This window comes from Perognathus longimembris, chromosome 1 (assembly GCF_023159225.1).
Source record: "Perognathus longimembris pacificus isolate PPM17 chromosome 1, ASM2315922v1, whole genome shotgun sequence".
Taxonomy (NCBI): domain Eukaryota; kingdom Metazoa; phylum Chordata; class Mammalia; order Rodentia; family Heteromyidae; genus Perognathus; species Perognathus longimembris.
Window position 1 is genome coordinate 93,228,835 of NC_063161.1, and position 26,420 is coordinate 93,255,254.

Here is a 26,420-nt window from a genome sequence, read left to right on the forward strand (position 1 = left end):
AAAGGTAATGAAAAAGGAGAAAGAATAACTTTAGTCTCTCTGCTTTCATTTAGATATATTTCTACAACTTTCACTCTGGACTTATTTTCTTGTAAGGGTGATGTCATAGGGGTTACAGTTACATAAGTAAGGCAATGGGAACATTTCTCTGCATTTGTTTTGTGATGTCCCTTCCTCCCTCCCTTCCTCCCTCCCTCCCTCCCTCCCTCCCTCCCTTCCTCCCTTCCTTTCTTTCTCTCCCTTAGCTTTTGCACTCTCGGCTGCTGTTCTACTTGAAACACAGCTCCACTTCTGTCTTTTTGCCATCAAATTGGAGATAAGAGTTTCTTATATTTGTCTTCCCAGGCTGGCTTTGAACCACAATCCTTAAATCTCAGCCTCCTGAATAGCTAAGATTACAAGCATGATCCACCAGCACCCACCTTTATGTCTTTTATTCTTAAAGTCAAAAAAGAGCTTACTTAGCTGTTAACTTGAGCCCATCTGTCTTCATTTACTTATTCAGGAACAATTTTGTTCATCTGGATCTGGAGTAATCCCTAGCACATACTCCTCTTTTGCTTTGGAACAAAATTGGTCATTTTGATAAACTTGAGGTTACTTCCTTCCCTTGACATTGTCCAAAAATTTCAAAAGCTTTCTAGAGAAAATACAGTTCTTTTAAAGTTTGTCCTGAACACTTTGGCGTGGGTGAGTGTAATTGATGTTAAAGATAGTAAAGCAGATTTTAAAAGAAGGTAAGGGACCCGTGGTCCCCCCTACCTGGAGATATCAGAACAGCAGATGAGAACAAAGCAATCTCCTCTTCAGTCAGCTGCAAGGAACACAGATTCTTTGCAAAGTCAAATGCTTCATTCACTAGGTCATCAGAACCTATAAAGAAAGAAGAAAAATCAGCCAGAAATACTTAAACTTGGAATGGAACACCAATAAGAAAAGTTTTACTATCAAGAAGTTAGTCACAGATTTTCATACTAGACATCAAGAAGAAATTTCTAAAGCTCTTAGTCATAACAATGTGTTTGCAGACTAATTCTAGAATGAGGAAATTGAATACCACCTTGGCTATGTGTCTGAAGTTAGCTTTAGCCATCAAGGGGCAGACATAGTACGTTTTCAGTGTAACATCTAGATGGAAGTAGCTGGTGTTATTTCCAGCTAAAGAATTGAGAGTAAATTGGCTCAAGATCCTTTAGAATAGATATAGCATTCACAGAAAACCTAAAACATTACACCTTCGGGCTGAGGACTATTGGTATTAGTGGCACTTGAACTTAGTGGTACAAGGTGTTCAGGAGCTTCAAACAGGTGCAAAAAGGGTTCTTACAGAATGAGCTATAGTCCAATTTGGTGAATTCCCATTTAAACTTGATTAAGAAGGTAAAATTGATTTATCTCTACCTTCTAATGAATGATGGCTCACAGGGCAGTTGCTTAGGCATTGTGAATTTTGGCAAAATTCACACTGGTCCTGGTCAATGTTTATTTGATGAAGCTGGAAATATACTGTGTTTGCTTGCCAAGGGTTTTCCACCTTTCTTGAAAATCTAGCCTTGAGGATGGCATGGATGTGTATCAGCTGCAGGAGGGAGCACCGCCAGCTCTGATGGCCTTGCTGTTGGCTGCCAGATCAGCTAACAGCACAAGAGGTCAAGGGCCACTGGCTTCTTTGGTATCCATGGGCAGGATATGGAACAAACGGCATGATCAAGCACTAAGACCTTTCCTGGCATCAGCCCATTTTCCTGACATTTTTCCTATCCATGATGCCCTGCTGACTGCAGATTATCACACACCACACATCCAAGTTAAGCCTGCCTCCACCAGGGTCCCCAACAAGAATGGTCTGGAATCATGCTGATCACGTTAGCACCAGTTCTGTGTGTGCCCCAGAACTTCCTGACTTCACAGAAAGCCACTATTTTGGGTAAGAAACAAGTGAAGGAGTTCTTCTATTAATGAATTCTCTTGATTATTAATTTATCATGGTCATGACTTTATCAACAAAACTTAGAAGTCAGCTCCATAGACCATCATAACATTTTCTGCGAAATGGTAAACCAGAAGCTGAGAGATAAGGTGATTGGATGGGCATGGCAGTGCCCATTTGTAATGTCAATACTCAGGAGACTGTGGCAGAAAGATCATGAGTTCAATCCTAATATGGGTTACTTAGTGAGATTTTGTCATAAAATATATACCAGATGTCACATGCTGGTGGCTCATGCCTTTAATTCTTGCTACTCAAGAGGCTGAGATCCGAGGACGATGGTTCAAAGCCAGCCTGGGCAGGGAAGTCCATAAGACTCGTATCTCTATTAAACCACCTAAAAGCCCAATGTAGAGCTATTGCTCCAGTGGTAGAACACCAGCCTTGAGCCAAAAAGCTAAAGGACAGCACTCAGGCCCTGTGTTCAAGCCCTTATACCAACACAAAGAAAAAAGAAGGAAAGAGAAGAGGAAAAATAACCCCAACAAACACAAACAGCAAAGAAAAATTGATTGTACAAAGAATGACCTACAGTGCAATATCAGCTATTTAAGCAAGAGGGTTTGCTTATACACATGCCTCTTTTTTGCCTTTCTGAATAGAAGCCATAATTTTAGGATCCATGAAGTTGAATGATACTCTGGAGCCTTACCCAGACCATCTCTAATTGAATAATGGCACACTAGTCCATATCAAGGAATCACAGCATATCATTTGGCAATTTCCGCCTAAGTGGAGAGGCAGATGGTGGCTAATGGTGTAATCATCAAGGGGAAGCTTACCTAAGGCTTTGAACATTTGCATTCCTCCATATTTTCCTTCAAACAGAACAGTGTTGTTTAATGGGTTGAAGGCACGGCACATTCTCACCAAAACCACTTCCAAACAACCTAGGAGTTTAAAAAAATAAAAGCATGTTGGTGCATACAAGGCAAGAGACTTTCAAGAACTATGACAGACAGACAGACAGACAGAGAAAGAGAGAGAGACAGACAGATACAGACACAGAGACACACAGAGAGATATCTCCAGTTCTTCCCATAAAAATGCTATTTTTAGGAATAAAGCTCTTTTGGTACTTTGGTAAAGAATTAAAAAAGAAAATCTACCTTAAAGGTAGAAGAAATAGAAGGCATAATGACATTGGTCAGGAAAGAATATGCTTCTAAAATTGTGTGTGTGTGTGTGTGTGTGTGTGTGTGTGTGTAGTCGTACAAAGCATTTTTAATTCAACATAGCAATTTATGAGTATAATGCATCTTGATCAGTGTCACCACTTCCATTGTTCTCTCCTTCCTCTCTCACCCCCCCCTCCCCTCAGTTGACCTGGTTCCATGTTCACCATATACATATTGAGTATTATGATTGCATTCACTCACATTTATTCTCTCCATTTGTTTGCCTTCCCCCCACTTCAACCCCATCCCTTGACCTCTGCCCCTCCTCCAACACGTATTTCAGCTTCCTGGTATTTATTTCCTTAAACTTTAAGTTAGTTGTATGAAGGAATTATTGGATTGCCATCCTTCCATGAAAACACCATACTTCAGACAATATGTTTACATACATATGCATATGACTCTGTATATATCTTCATATATGTTTATAATTTAGATCTCACTTCTTATGAGAGAAAACATATACACGTTGTCTCTCTGAGCCTGAGTTACTTCATTTCACATAATTTTTTCTAGGTTGATCAGGAGAGTATTTCTATGTTTTTGACCAATGTTCATTTCACTTCCTTTTTCAATTTTTATGTGGTCATATTTAAGTAGTATATGAAAATGTTTCAATTCAGTATGCCAGTTAATGGGCAAAATGCATCTTGATGGATGTCACCCTTTCACAATCGACAAATGGCTCAGAAAGGAACTCTGCAGCAGCCGACTGGTCTTTCTGTTAACTTTTGTTAAAGGTTGCTTGTGGGACTCTTGCTTTCTGCTTCTCTGCTGCGTGGAGTTTCTCACAGGCTTGCACATTTCAGCACCGGATGGCTTTAAGTAGTGGCATTTGGGGGTAATTCCTTGCGATCCTTATTTGCCTTGGATGCTCTTGGAAATTCAGGTTTCGTTTTGCCAAATGCTGAATTATCTCACCATAAAGAATTATAGCCATCATTTGTAGATAAAAGGCTGTGAGAGGTCCTGACCTGAAGGAGTTGATTAACCTTTATGAAACAAATTTTCTAGATTTTTCTTTCTTCGCTTGTGTTCACTGTCAGCCCAATGACAGCAAGTACTTAGCCATTGCATTCACTCCAACATCTCTGCGGCCAAGAAAACTCTCTCCTTTATAGGACATGCTTAAAATATTTATTGTATGAATTTATGCATCTATTTTGTCTCCCTCTCAACATGTATTGGCATTTTGAACAACTACTGCTCTATAGTTTCTGCACATTTTGGAGAAATTGGCTACTGCTCCATTGTTACTGCAGGCTGATGGCAGTAAGATGCCACGAGGGCATCTTACTGGTGATTAAACTACTTTTTTGCTGCCTTTCTCATACCACTCATTTATATTTATGTCTGTGTTTTACCTCCTTTGCTCTGTCAATTTCTTTCTCTAGTGCATAGGATTATACATGGGAGAGGATTTGCAAAGATGAACCAAAACAACACTTTTCTGACGTCAAAAGAGAGGTACAATTTACTAGCATATCTACTCTATGGAAAACTTTTCCCTTACAGTTATTATTCTATTTATTCATTGCAATTATCATTTTAGGTGTTTTCTATTAGCCTGTGTGTGTGTGTGTGCATGCGCACATGTATGCCCATCCTGGGGCTTGAGCTCAGACCTGAGCATTGTCCCTGAGCTTTTTGTGCTCAAGGCCAACACTTTACCACTCTGAGCCACAGCTCCACTTCTTGCTTTTTTGGTGGTTAATAGCGATGAGAGTCTTCCAGAATTTTCCTGCTCAAGCTTGCTTTGAACCATGATCCTTGGGTCTCAGCCTCCTGAGTAGCTAGGATTACAGGTGTGAGCCTCTAGAAACTTTCTATCAGCCAGTATTTTTGCTGCAAACAGAGGTGTTAAAGATTGTGTATTTCGGTGGTCAGTGTCTGGATTGGTGGTATCTGAGTCTGATGAGCACACTGAATTGGGATCTGGGATTCTCTCTGGTAGGTTTGAATTCCATGGTTGATGTGTCTGATTTTCTGTGTTGTCAATAAGCTCTTTTGCTGCTTCTGATGCCATTCTAAGTTGGGAACTTATTGTTTCTAGTTCATCTCTTTTTTTTCACAGATGAGAAAACTGCCATCTTGAAGGTTCATTTAAGGTCCTATGAAGTGGGGCAAATTTTATTTTCTAAAGAGAATCACAAAAATTGTGTCTGTGTCACATACTTTTCTAGGCCTTTCTTCACTTCCATGAGGAAAGTGGAATCTGTGTCTGATACTCTTAAAACCAAACTGGTTTTTATGAGTCCATTGACTGAAAAGAGCATGGTGGAAGAGACAATATGTGACTTCTGAGACAACTGAGAAAAGTCTACAGACTTTTGCCTGTGCTCCTGGCATAGTAGCTTTGGGAACCCAGTGACTCTGCTATCAGGAAGTGCAAGCTGACTTGGACTCATGTGGAGAGCAACAGAGACCCCATCTCAGAGCCTCAGCAGAACTCCAGGCTGTCAACTTTCCCAGCTGTCCAGCCATGTGAGTGAGGGAATTTGAGAAAAGAACATTCTACTCCCAGTAGACTCACCTCAGTGAACACTGGGAGAGACCTTGGAGCACCAATTCAACCATCCCTGCACAAAGCTTTGTAAGCAAAAAAACCCCAACAAACTCTTGTTTTTCACTGATAACACTGAAATTAGTGCTCGAGTCATAGTTTTATGTGTTTGCATCATTGCGTAAAGAAACAGCAACATCTTAGAACAATGGTGATATGTGGCTCCAGTCCAAAAGCCAGCCATGTATTGGCTTTGTGATATTCAATGCATTTTTTAAACATTATAGCATTTCATTGGTATGGTTCCTAGAATATAGATCTTGAAAAAAAACTTTTATTATCTTTAAGTAGTTGTACAAAGGAGCTATCATTCAATAAAGTAGTTTATGACTACATATCTAGATACATGTATATGAATATATATCTAGATCAATGTCATCCCTTTCAAAATTCTCACACATCCTTCCCCTACCTACCTCTTCCCACACTCTTCTTAATTTTGTAGGACATACATTGAATTTTTGACTGCATTCTTTCCGCCTTCTCTTCTTTATTTGTCTACCCCGTTCCCTTGACCTCACCCACTTCTTGCAAGTACCTGTTTACTGTTATTTATTTTGTTGAAGTTTGATTTAACCTTTCTAAGAAATTACACTATTTATGATCTTCCTTGAATCAATTATATTTCAGTTGATACACTTGCATACCACCCGAAGCACTAACTTTTATATTCATACACTAACTGTAGTTTTCATGTGTGAGAGAATACATATAATCTTTGTTTCTCTGGGACTGACTTACTTCACATAGCAATTTTTTTTCCAGATCTTTCCATTTCTTTGCAAATGATGCAATATTATTCATTCTAACGAATGAGTAAAATTCCATTGTGTGTATGTATATCACATTTTCTTCATTCATTCATTCATTCATTCACTCACTCTGGTCTAAAACTGTACCTTGACTATAACAAATACTGCTGCAACGAACATGGTTGTATTGGTGGCTTTACTGTAGCATAACTTGGACCTGCCATTTTTATTTCTCTGAATCTTTGCCTCCCTTTGCTTTAAGATGGAAAAGTAATGATCACATGAGATTAAATGCGAGATCATAGGAAAACACAAAAATGTATGCATATTATTTATGTAAAAATATTATTACTACTACTATGAGCTAATACCAAAGAGTAACTCAAGCACAACAGTATTCCTTCCTTCCTTCCTTCCTTCCTTCTTTCCTTCCTTCCTTTGTTTCTTCCTTCCTTGTACTGGGGATTGAACTCAGGGCCTGGGGACTATCCCTTAGCTTTTCTGGTTAAGACTGGCACTCTACTACTTAAGTCACAGCTACATTTCCAGCCTTTTGGCAGTTTATTAGAGATAAAAATCTCAGGGACTTTTTTCTGCCTGGGCTGACTTCAAACACAGATCCTCAGATAACAGCCTCTGAGTAGCTAGAATTATAGATGTGAAACACTGGCACTGACATACTTTCTGTTTTCAAAAGAATCCAAGAAAGGGAATAGCATCTGCAAAGACAATTGCACAAAGATTTTCTTGGGATACTTCCAACCTGAATGTTTGTGTGGTAGAAGGTGCACGAGAAAAGGAAGGGAAGGAAGATAAAGTTGGTAAAATTTCTTCATAAGCATCATGGCTGCAGGCTATCCTCATTAAAGAGAAACAACCACAGAGGCAGCGCTCAGTCAGCCTGAATTTGTCTCGCTCACAGAAGGCAAGGAGCAGGTTTTTGTGCCAGCTCAGCAATTCAGCCACCTTGACATGCTAATTACTTGCACAGCCCATCAAGGTGGGCATTTCAACCTCTACAATTAATAGCTCCACTTTCAATAAGCAAAATTGTATTTGATTTCGAAGGGGGAAAATGAATTTGAATCAGGTAATTGTTATTAAGACTTTCCTTTAGGAGTTTGCTGACAATGTGGGTTGTAAAAATGAGAGCTAGCTACCTATTGGAAGAAGAGATCTGGAACAGTCACAGAGCTAAGGATCAAACACATTTAGGATTAGAATAAAGGCCCCACCTGATTTCAGAAGTAGAATCTGGTCATTCTGACAGAGCTCCATGAAGCCTGTGATCCGCTTTGCAAACTCTACCACGTACTGGATGGCATGAGTGATCTGGATGGCGCACTGCTGCCACAAAGCTTCCCTGGACTTGAGAGAAGACAGATTGTGGGAACAGTCAGAAAGGCCACAGAGTCAAAGAAATAGCCAATGATTCTTTACAATGCTCACCTGCCACTTGGGGCCCAAGGTGGGATTAAGTGAGTGTCGAAAATTCAGAGCAACATTTCCCTTTATGTTTTGACTTATCTGAATCTCAATACACTTCCATTGCCAAAATACTAAGGCAAAATTGATAGAAGTATTGATGCTTCTGCCTGCCTGCCAGCCTGCCTGCCTGTCTGTCTATCTCTCTTTTGGTGTGAGACTGGGACTTGAACTTGGTACCTAACGCTTTCACTTATTGGCTAGTGCTCTACTGACTGAGCCATGCATCCAACCATAGAACTGAATACACTGGATACTGTACATACTGATATTAGAACTAGGCAAGTGAAAGGGAATATCAAAATTGAGAGATAAAGGATAAAAAGACAAATGACTCCAAAAGCAATACTTGCAAAATCATTTGGTGTAAGCCAACTGAACAACTCATGGGGGGAGAGGGGAAGGGGTAAGGGGAAGGGGAGAATGAGGGAGGAGGTAACAAACAGTACAAGAAATGTACCCAAGGCCTAATGTATGAAACTGTAACCTCTCTGTATATCAGTTTGACAATAAAAGATAATTAATTTACTAAACTGCTTTTGATTTCTTTTCACCTAAATTCAATTTCTTAATCTACTAGATGAAAACATGATTTCATTCACAGCCTTCAAAAAATGTCATTTTCATGGGTCCTGGGTGGCTTTTAAACTTTGTTGTTTTTATTTATTTGTCTGTTTGTTTGTTTGTTTGTTGATTGGTTGTGGGACTTGAATTCAGGACCTAGGCATTGTCTTTGAGCTTTTTAGTTCAAGGCTAGTGCTCTACCACTTTGAGCCACAGCTCCACTTTCCATTTTCTGGTAGCTAATTGGAGATAAGAGTCTCACAGACTTTCCTTTCCTGGCTGGTTTTGAAACATCATCCTCAGATCTCAGCCTCCTGAGTAGCTAGGATTACAGATATAGGTCACTGGCGCCTGGCTCAGAATTTTTTTTTTTAAATAAAATCAATTCCAAAGGAAAAGGCATCACATGAAATGAAGTGACCCTCATAAAAAATATAGCACTCATTCTCATTATACTATAGAAAACATATAGGGAACAAATGTAATTTAGTTCTTTGTCTTATTATATTTGATCTGAGAAGCCCATGTCATGTGGATCCTGCTTTTTATTCACCATAACAATATCTATACCTCTGTGTCCATGTTTATATAACAGTAATAACGTTTGTTTTTCTGTGAGAGAAAAATCAGTATGATATGTAAACAATACATTTAGCTATACATATATATATATATATATATATCTGACTTTTAAAAATTTCCATTGAAGTTGGGTAATGGTGGCTCATGTCTTTAATCGTATCTACTCAGAAGGCTAAAATCTGAGGATGGTGGTTCAAAGCCACCCAGGGCAGGAAAGTCCGTGAGACTCTTATCTTAAATAAACTACTCAGAGAAAGTCAGAAGTGGTGCTATGGCTCAGTGGCAGGGCATTAGCCTTGTGCAAAAAGAAGCTCAGGGACAGTGCCGAGGCCCTGATTTCAAGCTCCACTACTGACACACAAGAACCCCCCCCCCCCCCCCCGGAAAAAAAGCCCCTTCCATTCATTGGTAGATGTTGTCATTATGAATTTCAATCCTGAAGTCAGGGAATATGAACATTGAACAAGAAGCAAAAGCAACTTCCTTTTAAAAATTCTCTCTTGTGTACTCACAGAAATGTTACTACTAATCATAAGATGAGTTGTCCTTCATTTCTTGTGCTATCTAGTGGGTAGGGCAAGAATTACAATTTAGAATATTTTCTTTCCTGTGTGTGTGTGTGTGGTGTGTGTGTGTGTGTGTGTGTGTATGCATATGTATATGTTAGAGAAGGCACACACACACACACACACACAGGTGCAGGAAAGAAAAACAGGTTCAAGAAGCCAACAGCAATGTACTAAAGCCATGTGAGGAAGGCTCACTGTCTCCAGTTGGTCAATTTGGCAGTGCCTTTCACTGAGCCCTGTATGGTAGCCAGGGGTGATGTGGACTAAGCTGTCACTGGCACTGAAGTTGAAGGTGCTGGAAATGAGTTAGTCACAGAGAAGAGTCCAGTTATTTTGCAGAGTACCTTGCTTTGATACGCTTTAATTTCCTCATAAGTGTGGGTCTGCCATGCTAGCTGGTGCAGCTCTTCCATGGTGTACTGACACGTCTCCAGGTGGGACTTAATGATGTTCTGTGCAATTCGATCTATGAGAAAAAAGAATATCAATTTGAAGGCTTGTAACTAAAATCAGTCTAATAAAGTTTTCTACACAGGTGCTCTCTGGAGAGTTTCTAATCATACTGGAACATCTTTCACATTTAACAGCATGGTTCTTTTAACCTCTGAATTTTTTAAGGACTTGCTACTAGTCTAAGCTACTGTAAACCATGCTATGTAGCCCACGCTGGCCCCAAATCCACCATCCTGCTTTTTGCCCTTCAAATGTTGTGATTACAGGCATTAACTACCACACTTGATGAAAATCTGCATTTTCAAAATGTGCAGTCTTTTAATCAATATGTTCTGCCTCTCTTGCCTGTCCCTGTTGGATTACAGCTTTGGGATTTTGAATACTGTAAAGTGTTCGAAGAGTTCTTCGAAGTGTTCTTTAAAAACACATAAACTTATTTTTTCCTTATTAGTTTGAAAAATAGTTTCATTATATTTAGGTATTATACAAAGGGGCTACCATTCAACAAATCAGTTTATAAGTACAAGGTATCTTGATGAATACTACCCCTTTCATACAAGTCCCTTATTCAATTTTGGCCTGACTGTCCATTAAAAATCCTAATGGATACCTTCAAAACAGTTTAAAATGTTTTGAAACTCACTAAAATCTCATTTTTGTTGCATATATAGAAAATTTAAATATAAGTGTATTTGCCTATCATAAAAATGTGTTTATCTTTAAGAAACAGGAGGATTTAATAATGAGCTCAAAAAGAAAAGATTATAGGGAAGAAGGGACAGATTAGAAGGACAGAAATAGAAGCACACTTCTCAGATGACACTAGTCAGGCTTTAGACCATACATCCACCTTACATGGATAATAACAGAAATAATATGGGCACTCGAGTTGATTTTTGAGGCTGGATCATGGAGCCATTATATTCAACTCTCTCAACTTTTTATATAATGGCACTTTTCCTCTTTACATGTGGACATGGTAAATTATATGGGACTCTATAAACATTCACACAGTGAGACCAAAGAGGATATTCTTAGGAAAGGATCACAAATGCTCAATAGCTACATGCATATGATCATATAAAATGATATTTATCAAAATGCCCTCCAAGAAATGGAAACAAGAGTTTTTGTTATTTTACTTTTGTTTGTTTTCTCTTTTGTTGCTGTTTTCATTTCTGTACCTTCTCTCTTGTATGTAAGTTTACCTGGTTTGGGGAGTGTAAAGGGAAGCCCGGAAATGGTAGGACGAAGGGTAAACTAATTCAGCACTGATACTCACTAGACAGTATGCTGAAAATGAACTATACAACTTGTGGGGGAGAGGGATCGGGAGGAAAAAACTGGGAGACAACAAAGGAAGAGGTGACACTTCAAAAAGAAATATATTCATTACCTGACTTACATAATTGTCACCCCTCTGAACATCACCTTTATAATAACAATAAAAATAGGTTCAAAAATTATAAATGAGAAAATGATTATATTTATAAAAAGTGGTGACAAACACAATAATCTTTTTTTTGTTGTTTGCTTTTGGAGTAGTTCATTCCAGATGAGTTGTATTTTATCTTGTATCTTCAATAACCATCAGTTTGCCTTTGATGTGCAAAAGTGGAGTGAGAAAGGCCTAGGGAAGAGCTGTTCTTCAGAGTTTCTGTGAGCCCCCTGACGTTGGAAGAGCTGGCAGGAGGTCTTCCTTTGTCCCATCTGCTGTTTGAACATTTGGAGAAGGGGACAGCTTGAGACACCAAAATACCTAGGAGTTTTGTATGTGGGGTGTGCGTGGAATGAAGAGGACAGAATCTTCTGTCTGGTAACTTCTTGGCTCTTGCAAAACTGGAATTTTTCTTGTGTTTCTGGTTGCACTTTTTCAGAGGCAAGTTCTATCTTTTTTCCCCTAAATGGCTCTCTTTTGTGTTCCCAGGACAGTCCTCAAAACAGTAGTCCTGTCTTTACCTCACTAAGCTTTTCCAGTTGTACATGACATGAATTCAATTGAGTTTCAGTGACACAACAATGGAAAATGTAAGTTAAGATTCAAATGAAATGTCTAAATCAAACTCCTTAGCTGGTTGCCTGTCACACTGAAAACACTGCATAGATGGTAGCCAAATCGATCATCATTAGCACATGCTGTATGGTTTGTCTCCATGGAAACAACCTGATGATTCCAATGGACATAGAACAGAAATGGTACTCTTAGCAATCAGTGTTACCAAAAGGAGCTATTTCAATATTTGTTAGTAGTTTTCCATCAGAGCAAGGGGAGAGAGGTAGAAGATGCTGCAAAAGGTCAACTTATACCATGACAGTCATACTTTATTGAGCAAATCTTGAACATATCTAGACTTTCATTGCCTAGTACAAAATCCTTTCTTAAAAAGAAAATCCTACAGTGCCAGGCATATTAGTACTTGCCTATATTTGAAAGGCATAGGAAGGTGATCTAAGGCCAACCTCTATAATAAAATGCAAGGCTATGGGAACAATGTAAACTAATAATTAAAGCAAAAATGATTTGGTTGCTATCATTCAAGTGGCCAAGTGTCTGTCTAGGAAGAGTAAGGGCTTAAGTTCAAATCACAGCAGCAACAATCAATTCCAAATCCTCTATTTCTCTATTCTTCTACACACCACATCACAGAACATTGGTAAATTACGGTTCACCATTGTTTAATTTTGTTTGCACATCTCAATTAGTTTTTTCTAACAAACATACATCTATTCTCTAATAGTTAAGTGGAAACCTAAAAGATCTTATAGCTTTATAGTTTTCAAACTTTTATCTTCATGGACGAGTTTGTTTCCAGCTTCAAAGATTGGCTGATTTGTTGGCAGCTTACAAACTCCAATGTTTGGAAACAAAACTAGAATTATTATTCACAATTGTGTCATGAAAAGAAAAGTGTCCTTTTTATTCTGCTGGTACTGTAGTTAGAATTTAAGTCTTGTGCTTTCTCTGCTGATGATCTAACTTGAACAATGCCTTCAGCTGGGCTTGTTGCTGGCTGTTTTGGAGATGGAGCTGTGTGAACTTTTCTGCCTTGAGGTGGTTTTTTACTGTGATTCTCTAGTTCACAGCCTCCTGAGTGGCTGAGATCACAGGCATGAGCCATCAACGCCGGGTTACTATGGGTTCTTTCAGATTATCTTTTGGGAACTACTCGCCAAAGCTTAAGATTTCTCTGGTCTTCTGCCATTGTCCACTCAATAGTACTATGAGGAGAGGAGGGGGGCAGACATAATAAATATGTGGGAAGGTAAAATATGCACACTCTAGGACTTGACTCAGATGTCTATTTAGTGGGAAGGCTTCTCTGGCTTTACTATAATTCTCTGTGAAAAGGCTGGTCATGCACAGTCTCTTGATTCTGCCTTCCATGGAGCTCTTATTTTACCAAGGCTCCTGCCGTGTGATTCTGTCTGCCTCAGGCCCTTCAAGGCTGTGAGCTCTTCAGGAACTGGGTGATAGCAGAGCCCACCACAAGACTGTCCCAGTATTCTGCTGACAAATAGATTTTGAGCAACTCTTCTATTATATATCAGGTCAAGTTGCAGGTTAAAACAAAAGACATTGCCTTTGTTTTCAAGGATCTTGCAATCATATCATAACACATATTCCACAGAATTGTGAGAACCTCCAAACCAAGTGTTTATCTCAATAGGGGGAGGCTCAATAAAAACTACAGTGTAGCTCAGCTGGGTCTTGAATCATTGAACAGGAAGGGGGAGCAATATTAAAAAGGCACAAACAATTATATCAAGACTCTATGTCTTATATTGTCACTGCCCTTAGTTCTTTATAACCAACTTCCCTTTTATTTTAATTTTTTTCCATCTATTCATTTTACTTATGTGGAGACGAGGTTTGGTTATGTATGTAGTCAAAACTGGATTTGAGCTTGGGATTCTCCTGCTTCAGCATCCTAGGTGCTGGGATTGCTCGTGTGCTTTACCACAGCTGGCCAACTTTGCTTTTATTGGGGGAAACAAGGGAGGTTCAGAAAGAGGGAGTAACATTGGACCCATTTCTATTGAGTTAGCTGTGCATCCATCTTTTGTGGCAAGAGTTCTGGCATGTTTGCAGTAGAGTGGGTGTGGATGGACAGGAAACATGGAAGGTGCTCTGGAAATTGTGACAAAAGCATGAATAGATACGTGGTTCAGGAGTTCCATCTTGTAGGATTCTAGATCTTATCTTTGAATTTTTTTTTGTCTTGAAGGCAAATGGGAATCTAGCAGAAAAAGGGAAGCAGAAGATAGTGGCACAGTCAGTTCTTTAAGAAAAGTGATCCTAGCCATGTCAAAGAAGAAGAAATGGCATTAAGGAGGAGGTGAAGTTAAGACAGGCTTTTGTGAAAAGTCAGGTAAGATTTAGGAATGTCTGCTAGAGATGGAGTGGAGGGTTGAGATTCAAAACAAATCTGAAAGCAAATGCAGAAGAGCAGCAAATAAGAGACTGAGGGAGCATTAGATAGGTGCTTGATCAGTGAAGAACTGTTAAGGATTATATTGACAATGTCCATCCATCCATATATCCACCCATCCATCCACCATCCACCCATTTACCTATCCTTTCATCTGCCCAATATCCATCCAAATATCCATCTACCTTATTTTGCTAAGCATTTGAGAGAGCTAAGGTGAACTTTTTTTGTCTGATAACCTTGGAGCCCAAAAACTCCAAATGACAGGCCTGTATGGCATAGAAGATTTGCAAATGGCAGTGAAGGTAAAGCTGCAGGAGCTATAGTTGCAGTGATATTCCTTATCCACTTTCTCTGTTCTGCAATAACAGAGGGGAGTCACATGCAAAAACGTATTTGAACCTGACAAGACTGAGGTCATTAAGGCCTAAGGTATACTGCGTAAAACTAGACGTGGCCTCATGGGAGCATGGTTGGAAGGCTTGTTCTGAGGAATACAAAGAATCTTGAACATCAGAGGAAGATAGTTTGCTTGGACCGAGTGTCTCCAGTTGTGTAAAAGGAAGAAGGACTTAAAAGGAAGGGACAAAAGGAGGGACAAAGAATATAGTATGCCAAGTTTCTGCTAGGAGCCAAAGGAACTTTCAAGAGTCCTTGCCTGGAAAAATAGAAAAGGTAATCTTAAACGCAGTCCTCTCCAGGGACCAAGCACATGAGAAAGTCCAGACAAAAGAGATGGAGGCAAAGAATCCTAGGAGATGAAATCTTTCAAGGCAATTGAACACCCTGCATCCTTACCCTGACTTGGGTTGCAGCTGTATCTCAGACTTCAGTTTTGTTGGATTCTTGAGCTTGGGTTGCAGGTGGTAATTACTGAAGGACTTGGCATCATTGTGCTGGGTGAATGGGTCTGACAGGAAGGTCATATGGACAACCAACTCATGGGGAATTCTTCCACCTTTAGAGATGATGCATATGGACTGGGGAAAAGACTGATGAGTTTTTAAGTGGACATGACAGTGAGCCTATGGGGAGATCATGGCTCCATCTTCTTAGTAGCTAAGGTTCTAACATGTGTTCAGCAAGACAGAGACCAGGTTAGAATCCTGGACTGTGAAAACTGCTTTGGTCATAAAAGAAGTGCACAGTTACTTATATTCTATTGTTTATTCCATAGATAGTGGAATTCTTTGTTTTCCCTTCCCCTTCTTTCTCTTCCCTTTCCTTTCCATGCTCTTATAGGGATCAACATATAAAAAGTTTTTTATTTTTTTATTTTTATTTTTTGCCAGTCCTGGGGCTTGAATTCAAGGCCTGAGCACTGTCCCTGGCTTCTTTTTGCTCAAGGTTAGCACTCTGCCACTTGAGCCACAGCGCCACTTCTGGCCTTTTCTATATATGTGGTGCTGAGGAATCAAACCCAGGGCTTCATGTATACGAGACGAGCACTTTACCACTAGGCCATATTCCCAGCCCCATAAAAAGTTTTAAAAAAAATAAAATTTCTATTTTGTTTTAGTCTTTAGTTTATTTATTTATTTTTAGGGAAAGGCTTATTCTAACCCAAGATTCATAGTAGATTAACACAACCTATCACTTCATATATGAGCTAACTTTATGGAATAGAAATAAGAATATATAACTGAAGTGAAAAAAATCCAAAAAAGTTTAAAAAATAATTGATAGAGGGTAATAAACTATGATCTCAAATGAAAAATGTTAAATGATATTGCACATGCATTTCTTTAAAAGTCTTAAGGGTAATCTTAAGTCTACTTTTGATATGGGCAACAAGAACATAGAAATTACATTTTTGAAGGAGGGAAATGGAATAAAATTGGTAGTAATTCTCTATAGTGTATACAGTAATTATAGAACCCAGAGGCTAGACCTCACCTCCTTCCCCCAGCTCCAGTCACATCATATCTTAATACCTGTGTTACTCTCTCTCTCTCTCTGTCTCCTTCTCTGTTCCCTCTCCCTCATCCACATATATGTGCACTGTGCACACATGTGTGCACACACATACCACATAATAAAGAACTTCCACATCATTTCCTACCCATCTTCAACACTCTTCATTGTGATCCCTTCAATAAATCAAAGAGGGACAGGAAGTCTCTCTTCAAGTTGAGATGTGACAAAGTTTACACAGTTTGGTGGAGTTTTAAAGGTCAGTCATCTCTGAGGATGTCAGAAGATGTAAAAAAAAATAGTGTGAAGCAATGTTTAAAAAATATATGAAACACAGCTTTTCCTGCATATTGATTCAATAATAAGACAACATTTGAAAACAAGTCATCCAAATTATCTAATTTCTAGGTAGAAAACAGGCCACCTCTGATTATTTTGGCAAGAAAGAAGTAAACTGACAAGGTGACAACTTCTTGTTTATAACTGTGATGTTAAAAGGAGGAACCAGCTTGCAGTTACTAAAATAACAAGTGACCTTCTGGGGCTCTGATTTCAACCACTCAGCGGGGTTTTCCACCAAAGGGGCTTATTTTAGCTCTCAGTAGACATTTCTAGCAAATGGCGCTCTCCCGAGGCTACAGTGGCTCAGACACAGATTGCAAGGGTGGTTTCAGTAGAAACCCATATCCTGGGAATGGGGAGAGCTTGGTACTTCTTTAAAACATGTTACCTTTATGTTTCTTACCAAGAATGCCCTGGCCCAGCTACAACAGAGTGAGGGAGCTGAGATTGAAGCTGGACAAAGCAGTAGAGGGGGGTGTTGTGTTTGAATTTCCCGATTCTCCACCTGCCCACTTCCTCCTTCTTCTCATGAAAAGAAGGACGTTTCTTCATGATGAACTGTACCCTCATCCATTGTATTCCACAAGAGAACTTTTCTTTTTCTTTTTGACTTGGAAGTATTCTTCCTTAAAATGCTCTGTCTCAGCCTCAATCAAAATGATTAATGAATTCTTCATTTGTGATTTGGCTTAAGGATCTAGGGAATCTCTGTTTTGGTTCGTAAGATTATTGTGGAAGTGGAATTCTTAAGAGATTCACTTAGAATTAATGTCAAGATATCTCTGTGGACTGGCTCAAGGCATGCTTTATGTGTTCACATTAGGTTTTCATGATATCACGATTTCTTAGAATCCACACTCTGAGGCTGTTAGCTATACCATATTAAAACAATGAGTTGTAAGGTAAAACATTTCAGCAAATGCACTTTTTTTTTTTTACAGTGGACCACTAATTTTATGAGTTTTCTGTCATTAGGCAGAAAAAGCCTTGTGGCTTGTTATTGATGACAATGTCTGAGAGGACAAAGCCAATGCAAAGACCTCCTAGAGATTCTGAGTCTCTATATAGGATCATTGCTTTTTAGCATAAATAAAACCCTGCTGTCAGAATTAAAAATATTAACATTTAAATTTAAAATAAAAATATTAGTGATCCAGTAACCTCTAAAGAAAACTGTAGACTTAGCATTTATGAGTTTTGAATTCTTTAGCCTTTGCTGGGGATTGAACTCAAGGCCTTGTGCTTTCTCTTGAGTTTTTTTTCCCTCATGGCTGACACTGTACCATTTGAGCAACATCTTTAATTCTGGATTTTTTTTTCTTTTTTACTAGTTATCTGGAGATAAAAGTCCCCCAGTTTTGTCTGTCTCAGGCTGGCTCCCAACTGTAATATTCAGATTTCAACCTCCTGAAAAGCTCTTACTATAGGCCAGAGTGGCAGTGCCTGCCTTGAATTCCTTGTAGGGGCAACAATGGCCCCTCACTTTTTGCTGTCAATGAGAACAGCTTCCAGTCTTCTTTCCATATAAAATCTAGTCAATTCTTTAATCAGAAATAGGCATCATTGATTTTTTTTCTTTTGTGCATCAATTTTGTTTGCATCAAGATTTTTTTCAGAAAAAATATGAACATAACATAACATTGTATAACTGACTTAACATGCTAAAATTATGATAAACATAAGTTAATCAAATATGAGAGAAAATAATGATAAGATTAATAAGAACAATATCAGTAGCTTGGAAAAGACCAAGTGAACAGAATAAGTGGCTAGCATTCTCTCAAATTTCATGGAATATAGCATTTAAATAAAAAGTGAGCTGGATCTGGGGGCTCCCACCTATACTCCTAGCTACTCAGGAGGCTAAGGTCTCAAGATTGTGGTTTGATGCCAGCCTGGGCAGGAAAGTCCATGAAACTCTAACCTCTAATTAACTTTCAGGGAACTGGAAGTGGTGCTATTTCTCAAAGTGGTAGAGTGCTAACCTTGAATGAAAAAGGCTCAGGGACAATACTCAGGCCCTCAGTTCAATCACCACAACCGAAAAAAGAAAAAAAGTGAGAAGGCAGGAAACAAGAACCAAAAGAACCCATATAACATTTGTGCCTAAGCAGAGTATAGGAAAAAATATCACAAACAACAAAGCACATGAACTAGAAAGATGCTTTCTTAATTGTTGAATAATGGAAAGATGGTTTGGATCACAAGTGTTTTGTTTTGGTACATTAGTGCATGTCTAATTTGGGGGGAAATTAGTTTCCTTTCTGAAACTAGTTCATAAAGTTGAGAAAGAATCTCTTATGAAAACATTACATTTCAAAGTTAACTTTCAAGTCAGAAGACCTTCCTAAAACAATCAGAAAAGATTAACATAAGGAAATGTCCTGCAATTTGGTGAGTTCTGAAGGAAGTTATAGGTAAAATGAGGGAGGCCAAAAAAGATCTCTTTCAGACTTGTGATATGTGGCTTTGGGAAAGTCATTAACTTCCTAAAGTTGTAAGATTTTTTTCCTTTAATTTGATTCTCCATTCACAGAGAATCTGATAGTGATGATGTATATATTCTTTCTTTCTTTTTGTATTATTTGTGCCAGTACTGGGGCTTGAACTCAGGGCCTTGGTTTCTTGTTTGGCTTTTTTTTCAAGGCACTGTGTCACTTGAACTACACCTCCACTTCCAGCTTTTTGCTGGTTAATTGTAGATAACAATCTGTCCAAGGTGATTTGGAACCCTTCAGCCTCTTAAGTAGCTAAGCCATTGCCTGGACTTTCTTCTGTTCCCTCCCTTCCTCCCTCTCTCCCTTTTCCCCTTCCTTTTTCTTTTTGTACTACTGGGGCTTGAACTCAAGGCCTGTGCTTGCTAGCCAGGCATTCTACAGATAAACCATGCCTCTAGGAGCTGTGGTGTTTTCCAACAGTTATGGGAAACTATGGGTCACTGGGAAAATCTATGGGAATTTTGTGCTGTTTGACCCATGCAGGGTATGATTTACAGATCTAGGAGGAGAAGGGCACTGTTTTCAGTCTCAAAAGCACTTGAAAATCCTTAGATAAGACAAATAGACAATGGTTTGGGGCCTATTAAAATCTTCACACCCTCTCCTTTAAAAGCTGCTGCACCTCTACACACTACCCAGAGGACAACCAGGGGGTCACAGATGATGAAACCTAATTCTAAAAATTGCTCAGGGCCATCATTAGGATTGATTTTTAGTGTTCGAATTTTGTTGACATATGGATTGGTTGTTAATTTAAAGAGGAGCAATTCCTCCCCCACCTCACTACCCTTTTGGAAATGTAGTCAATGCATTTCTGACCTTTTAGGAAGAAGTAATTTGGAGGTAATGTAGGAGGCCATTTTTACATTTTCAAGCACTTAACCTAAACCTTAAAAAGTAATTCGATTATTTAAATAATGCATTTAATTGACTAATGTTTTAAAATAAGTGCTTTCCAAATAGTCCAGCACCAATTGTTCCAGAACAAACTTGTCTGAAAACCAATTAGCATTTCCCCAAAGGCCTCATGGATATCCTCAAATTAAATAGTAATTTCATTCTCTTCACTGTTGAGGGCATATTGTCAAAGAAAAGTTGATCTTCAAAAAAATAAACAAAACTAAACAAAAAATACTTTATATCTGAGAACATTTCCAACAGGTTACCAGGTGATCAATAGGCATTTCCTGGCTTTCAGGGCCTATGTGGTATTTTAGCCCTAACCAGCTTTTCTAAAAACGGGTATTTGAAAAGTTACACTACACATTTACCTCCACTGGAGCCAACACAATTTTGATGTCTGAGAGCCAATGTCAAAGAATACAATGTGTTAAAAGCTTGTTTTCTTTTTACTTCCTTTTATGTCCTACTCTTTCTTCCCTCCCTCCCTTCCTCCCTTTCTTCTTTTATTCCTTCCTCCTTTTTCTTTCTTCCTCTCTTTTTTCTTTGCCATAGCATAACATTTTGCAATGCAATTTTATGTGGAAACTACCAGTGGGATGTGTTTCATAGGCCACTTTATGAGTAACCAATACTCATTCTTCTGCAAAGCCTCAAGCAGACCCTTCTGAAATCTCCTTTTTCTTACTGCACAATAGTTTGTATCTCCTATGGGTTTTGAAATTGAGTAGAGCACATAGAATTGGCTTTCTTAATAACTTCAGTCTCTCTTTTTTTCCTGGTAGATTTTAGAATCCTGAGTAAAAAATGAATCCTAAAATAATATCTCTAGATAAAGTCCAGCAAGAAGGATCAATCTTGCACAATTTCTAGTCTAAACATACACGGAGCTAGGTTAGCAAATGCTATTAAGAGTAATACTGTTAGGAGAAGCTATGTTAACAGGGGAACCAGCATTTAGCTAACTAAGCGTTCACATAATGTGGACAGACCGCATGTTTGGAAGAACTAGAATGGAGCATGTAGGTGTATATTGCATATGGTATAAGCAATCATTACATTTGTTTACGCTAGAGCCTTTCTACTCACAATGTTTCATGCACATGACTCCAATCATTCCAGTTGCACTGAGTTCAGTTGAATGAAATATCACTAGGTGATGTTAGGTCATCTTTGGAAGGCTATTCAAGGACACTTGGCTTTGGATGACTCTAAGGAAGAACTACAGAGTCCTCTGCCTCAGGGGTCCTCTGGGACAATTCATGCTCACTTGTGGTTATTGATACCACATCTTTCACCCATTTGTCTATCTGTTTATTTCCTTAGAGTATGTCCATCTCCACCTCTTGAGTAGCTGGTATTGCTGGTATGTGCCACCATGCCCAGCCCTATTTCTATTTTTTTATATAAAACTCAAGGCTTTATAAATAGAAAAAAGGGAAATAATAGTTAGAGATTAGAGATAAAACATGTATGACAAAGCTGTTGATCACCTTTACAATAAATTTTTAAAAACTTAAAAAAAGAAACAAAAATATATGACAAATTTTGTTGACCAGTTCAGTTTCTGCACTCAGGAAATTTTTATTTTTTACTTTTTTTTCTTTATTGTCAAAGTGTGGTACAGAAGGGTTACAGATTCATGTGAAAGGCAGTGAGTACATTTCTTCTACTTTTTACCTCCTCCCTCATTTCCCCCCCATTTCCCCCTCCCCTCCCCCCTCTCCCCCCAAGAATTGTGCAGTTGGTTTACACCAAATGATTTTGTAAGTGTTGCTTTTTGAATGGTTTGTCTTTTGGTTCCTTGTCTCTTGATTTTGGTTCAGGGAATTGTTTTTGAGATCAAAGATAGGAGTCTGTGGGTGACACAGAAGCAGACAGTGTTAAAATGTCAGAAAAGCTGATTAAGTTCCTTTTTGGGAATAGGCAACCTTGGTAGGCTGGCTCCTTAGTCTGGAGAATGTGCAGTGGTGTGGGCCAGGAAGGACAGGTAGACTTTCCCCCAAAGCTGCATCTCTATGGACACTTCGTACAATGGAGGAACATAAACTTGGGGTGGTTTGGAATTGACCAACACCAGCCCCCTATGCTGACCCTGCTGCTTGCTCTTGAAGCTCATTTGAATGTGATTTACATATTTCTTTTTAATTTCCGAAGTGATGGTGGTTGCTAACTATGTAATTGGTAAGGTAAGTTTTTTTTTTTTCTTTTTTCTTTTTACTCCAGGAAAGTTCTAGTGTCATTGTCACCAGGTTCCCTGGGAAAGTGCTCACTGACTCCTGCCCCAGGCAAGTTCTTCAGCATCCTTCAGGATTTCCCACCAGTCCCCTCCTCACCAAAACCCTATTGCTTCTTGTGGTTTCTATTCTCTGCACCAATTATAAAAGGTTGTATCATGAAAAGTCAATCTTTGAGGTCCTAACAACCAATTTGAGTTTCTTAGCAGTGAAGAATGGAGCCATGGTCAACTTTTATAGAATTCAGCAAAATAAAACACCACTAGTGAGATCACCTATATTTCTTTGTAGCCCTGAGCAGAAAATAGTACCATAAAAAGCAGCAGGTACCTTCTAAGCCAATCTCTTTCTATAATCTTCTTTAGCTATTAATCATCAGCTTCTGTAATGAGTAATACTGAAAAATGAGGCTTCTTTCATTTTTTTCCCTGTATTTTTTATGGGAAGTACTGGGGTTTGAACTCAAGGCTTTGTATTTGTTGGACAAGCATTCTGTCAATGTTTTACTCTGGTTTTATTTTTTTTACTTTTATTGATACTTGTCTGTCTACCTATCTACCATCCGTTTGTTTATCTGGTTATTTCCTTAGAGTCTTCTGCTTCCATCTCCAACTCCTGAGTAGCTGGTATTACAGGCATGCACCACCATGCCAAGCCTGATTTCTATTTTTTTTTAATATTTAAAACTCCAGAATATGTAAATAGAAAACAAAAGGAAAACAAAAATGTGTTTAATATTACATAGGAAGGCATTAATGAGATCATTTTTGTCTAAAGTATAAATCTTCCTTTCTGAAGGAAGATTGTTTAGCAGAATACCAACATCAGGTGATATGTGTCCTGGGCCATTTATCCTCTCAACATCACAGCTAATTTGATGGAGACATTTTTGTTTTATGGAAGCATGTTTTTCAGCTGTTTGAATTATCTTGTTGTCTGCTACCTCCCAGAGACATTGTCAATCACCTTTCAGCCTAAATGAGCTTTCATTAAGAGTATTAGTCCCATAGAATGCCCGCCCAGATCATCTGAGAGCTATTATAGGGGAACAAAAGTAAGAGGTGGTTGCTTGTTTGCTGAGTCTCCCTGAGCTAGCTTCCTTTCTCTATCACCAATTGCAGCAAAATCTTATTCCCAAAGAAAAATACATCCATCATGTGGGCTTGAAGTAAGTTTCCAGCCAAGCCTTATTAGTATTACTGCCGAAATATTAACTGGCAGCTTTCTTCTGTCTGTTATTTTATGGCTTCTTTCCCCTTAGGGATTTTGAAAAACCCAAGGCTGTAATTCCAGAAATGTTTCTCATGTGATTCCCTCCCCCCCTTTACTTTTGTGTTTCTTTCTAGTCTCAAAATTTTGGAAAGAAGACTTTCCTGATGTGAGAGGTGGCTGAGGATAATCGATCCTCACCATCTCCCTCACCTGTGGTCCCATTATCCTCATACTTACCCATGCCAAAGTTTCTATGATTAGGATTATTTTTTCAAACACGGGATTGAACTCTGGGACTAGTATATGTTAGGCAAATGCTCTACCACTGAGTTACACTTTCGGCTCACCCATGAAATTTCAAATCACAATGATTTATTTTGCTGTGTGTCTCTTGCCCAGTGAAGTTGTTAAGCTTGTCTCAAAAGAGAATTTGGAAAGCTTGCCTGGAAATTTAGGGTAGTGGAATGACTTAATTCAGTTTTGCTAGTGGACTAACTCAATGCCCTAGCAAAATCCTTCATGGCTTCTAGCTCTTATTTTCTTCACCAACACAGAATGGTTTATTTACTGCTGACACAACATATTGGTAGACATTGAAAAATGACTAAAATGCATGAAAGGATTTTCTACATTCTCCTTCCTACACTAACCATTATTGTTGAGATCTTAACCTAGGCAGTCTGAATTCCTATGTCCATTTATAGAAAGATGTGGTTTTATGGAGTGGTATTCCTGATTCTTCTAGCAACCCAAACTGGTCTTTAAAAAGGTGTTAAGATAATCCAATTTTAGTATAATCTGTGTTTATAAGTTTCACTTTTTACTCAGAAAATAGAGAAAGCATATCAGGACTCCTATGAGCCAAGAAAGATGTTAAAAAATTTTTTTTGATGTAACATAATGTTGAATTTCTTCTCGATATGTTCAGGGTTCTTTCTGTGACAATTTGCTACCAACTGGACTGGATTTTGATGTCTACTAACCAATTCAAGTTGAAATGTCAACATGCAAACTCTATAAGCTCTAGTTTCTACCACCTAAAAGAACTAGCTTTAAAGACATTTTCTCTGTTTGATGGGAGGACATACATTGTAAGGGGGTTGATGTTTCTTGGAACTGGAACCAAATGTGTTCTTCATTTTTACCACATTATTATGTAACTTCAGAGCCTTTAGCTTTTCATCTATAAAAACAGGCATAACAATATTTAACATATATTCAGATTTTTTTTTTTGGTGCTGGTCCTGGAGCTTGGACCCAGGGTTTGGGTGCTGTTCCTGAGCTTTGTGTTCAAGGCTAGCATTCTACCACTTGAGCTATAGCTCCATTTCTAGCTTTTTGTTGATAAACTGTAGAAAAGATTCTCAATGATTTTCCTGCCTGGGCTGGCTTTTAACCACAGTCCTTAGCTCTCAGCCTCCTTAGTAGCTAGGATTACAGGTAGGAGACACTGGAGCTCAATTTATACTCAATTTTTAATAAGAATTAAATATAGGCCATTGCTTTGCACAATAGGTGGCATGAGAGAAGGGAATTATATTTACTTCAATAACCAGTGGCCTTAATCAAGCAAAAACTACATTATCAGTAATATTATTATTACATCATAATGCTGAAACATGATAGGTGCTGTCCTGAGAAGTCATGAGCATTTACAAGTAGGACATTTACAAGTAGATGTAAATTTGAAAGCATTCACATGTAAATTTGCCAAGGAAAGGACACAACTAGGCTTTGAATTCTAGAAGTTTGAGCAGTTGGTTAAGTTTGAACTTAGCAAACACTACTAGTGATGTCTTCCGGGTCCTGTTAAGATCTCTGTGTGTATGTGATTGTGTGTGTGTGTGTGTGTGTGTGTGTGTGTGTGTGTTATTGTGTGTGTGTGTGTGCCTATACTGGGTCTTGAACTCAGGATCTCACACATGCTCAGCTCCCTTGCTCCTGGCTTGGTGCTCTACCACTTGAACTATGTCTCCAGTCTGGCATTTTGCTGGTTAATTAGAGATGGAATCTTGAAGACTTTTCTGTCCTGGTCTCAGCCTCCTGAGTAACTAGGATTACAGGCATGAGCCAAGGGTACGTGGCTAAGAACTTAATGGATTTTTTTTGGTTTGTTTTGGATAGATAGTGCAGAGAGATACAATATCACATTACCTACTTAGATACTCATAAAATGGGTTTATGACCACTAGGTGGCATTGCTGTAGCAACAAAATTCAATCTAAGCCATTATTTAGGCTTGGGAGTCTGCTATATTTGGGCAGGACAATGTAATTGTGCCTACTGATGCTAAGTTACAAAGAAATCATGATTCCTGAACACGTATATAACTTCCCTTCAGAGTATAGGGTAAGACTGTCCAACAGTTGTTGACCGTTAATTACATTAGAATTTAAATATGTTCTCGTTCAAGAGTAGACTCAAGAACTTAGATAGTAATCTAAGTGCAAATAAGATGGTGGCTTTTCTTTCCTTCCTCCCTCCCTCCCTCCCTCCTTCCCTCCCTCCCTCCCTCCTTCCCTCCCTCCCTCCCTCTTTCTCTCCTCCCTTCTCTCTCCCTTCCTTCCTTTTTTACATGTTCTTTTAGGAAGATTAGGTGTTTTCACTTAAACCCCTAGTAAGTAGCAGGTTCACGGATGGATGGCGAGGATTTTGAGTGATGGAAGCAAATGCATCCATTGTTAGTATAGTTTTTCAAGACTGTAGTGAACATACAATCTCATTACTCAGGAGGGTAGTGAGGGATGAAAC

General features: G+C 38.7%; 1 protein-coding gene across 2 annotated transcripts in view; it reads right to left on the reverse strand.

Moving 5' to 3' along the window:
• Rorb (RAR related orphan receptor B) overlaps window positions 1-26,420 on the reverse strand; it is a 182,593-nt gene that overhangs the window by 15,808 nt on the left and 140,365 nt on the right. For both annotated transcript variants that reach the window (XM_048351691.1, XM_048351685.1), the window contains exons 5-8: window positions 10,028-10,149; window positions 7,719-7,851; window positions 2,773-2,880; window positions 763-873 (exon numbers count right to left, since the gene is read on the reverse strand). In XM_048351691.1, coding sequence (XP_048207648.1) covers window positions 763-873; window positions 2,773-2,880; window positions 7,719-7,851; window positions 10,028-10,149 — 474 coding nt within the window. The remainder of the gene's footprint in view (window positions 1-762; window positions 874-2,772; window positions 2,881-7,718; window positions 7,852-10,027; window positions 10,150-26,420) is intronic.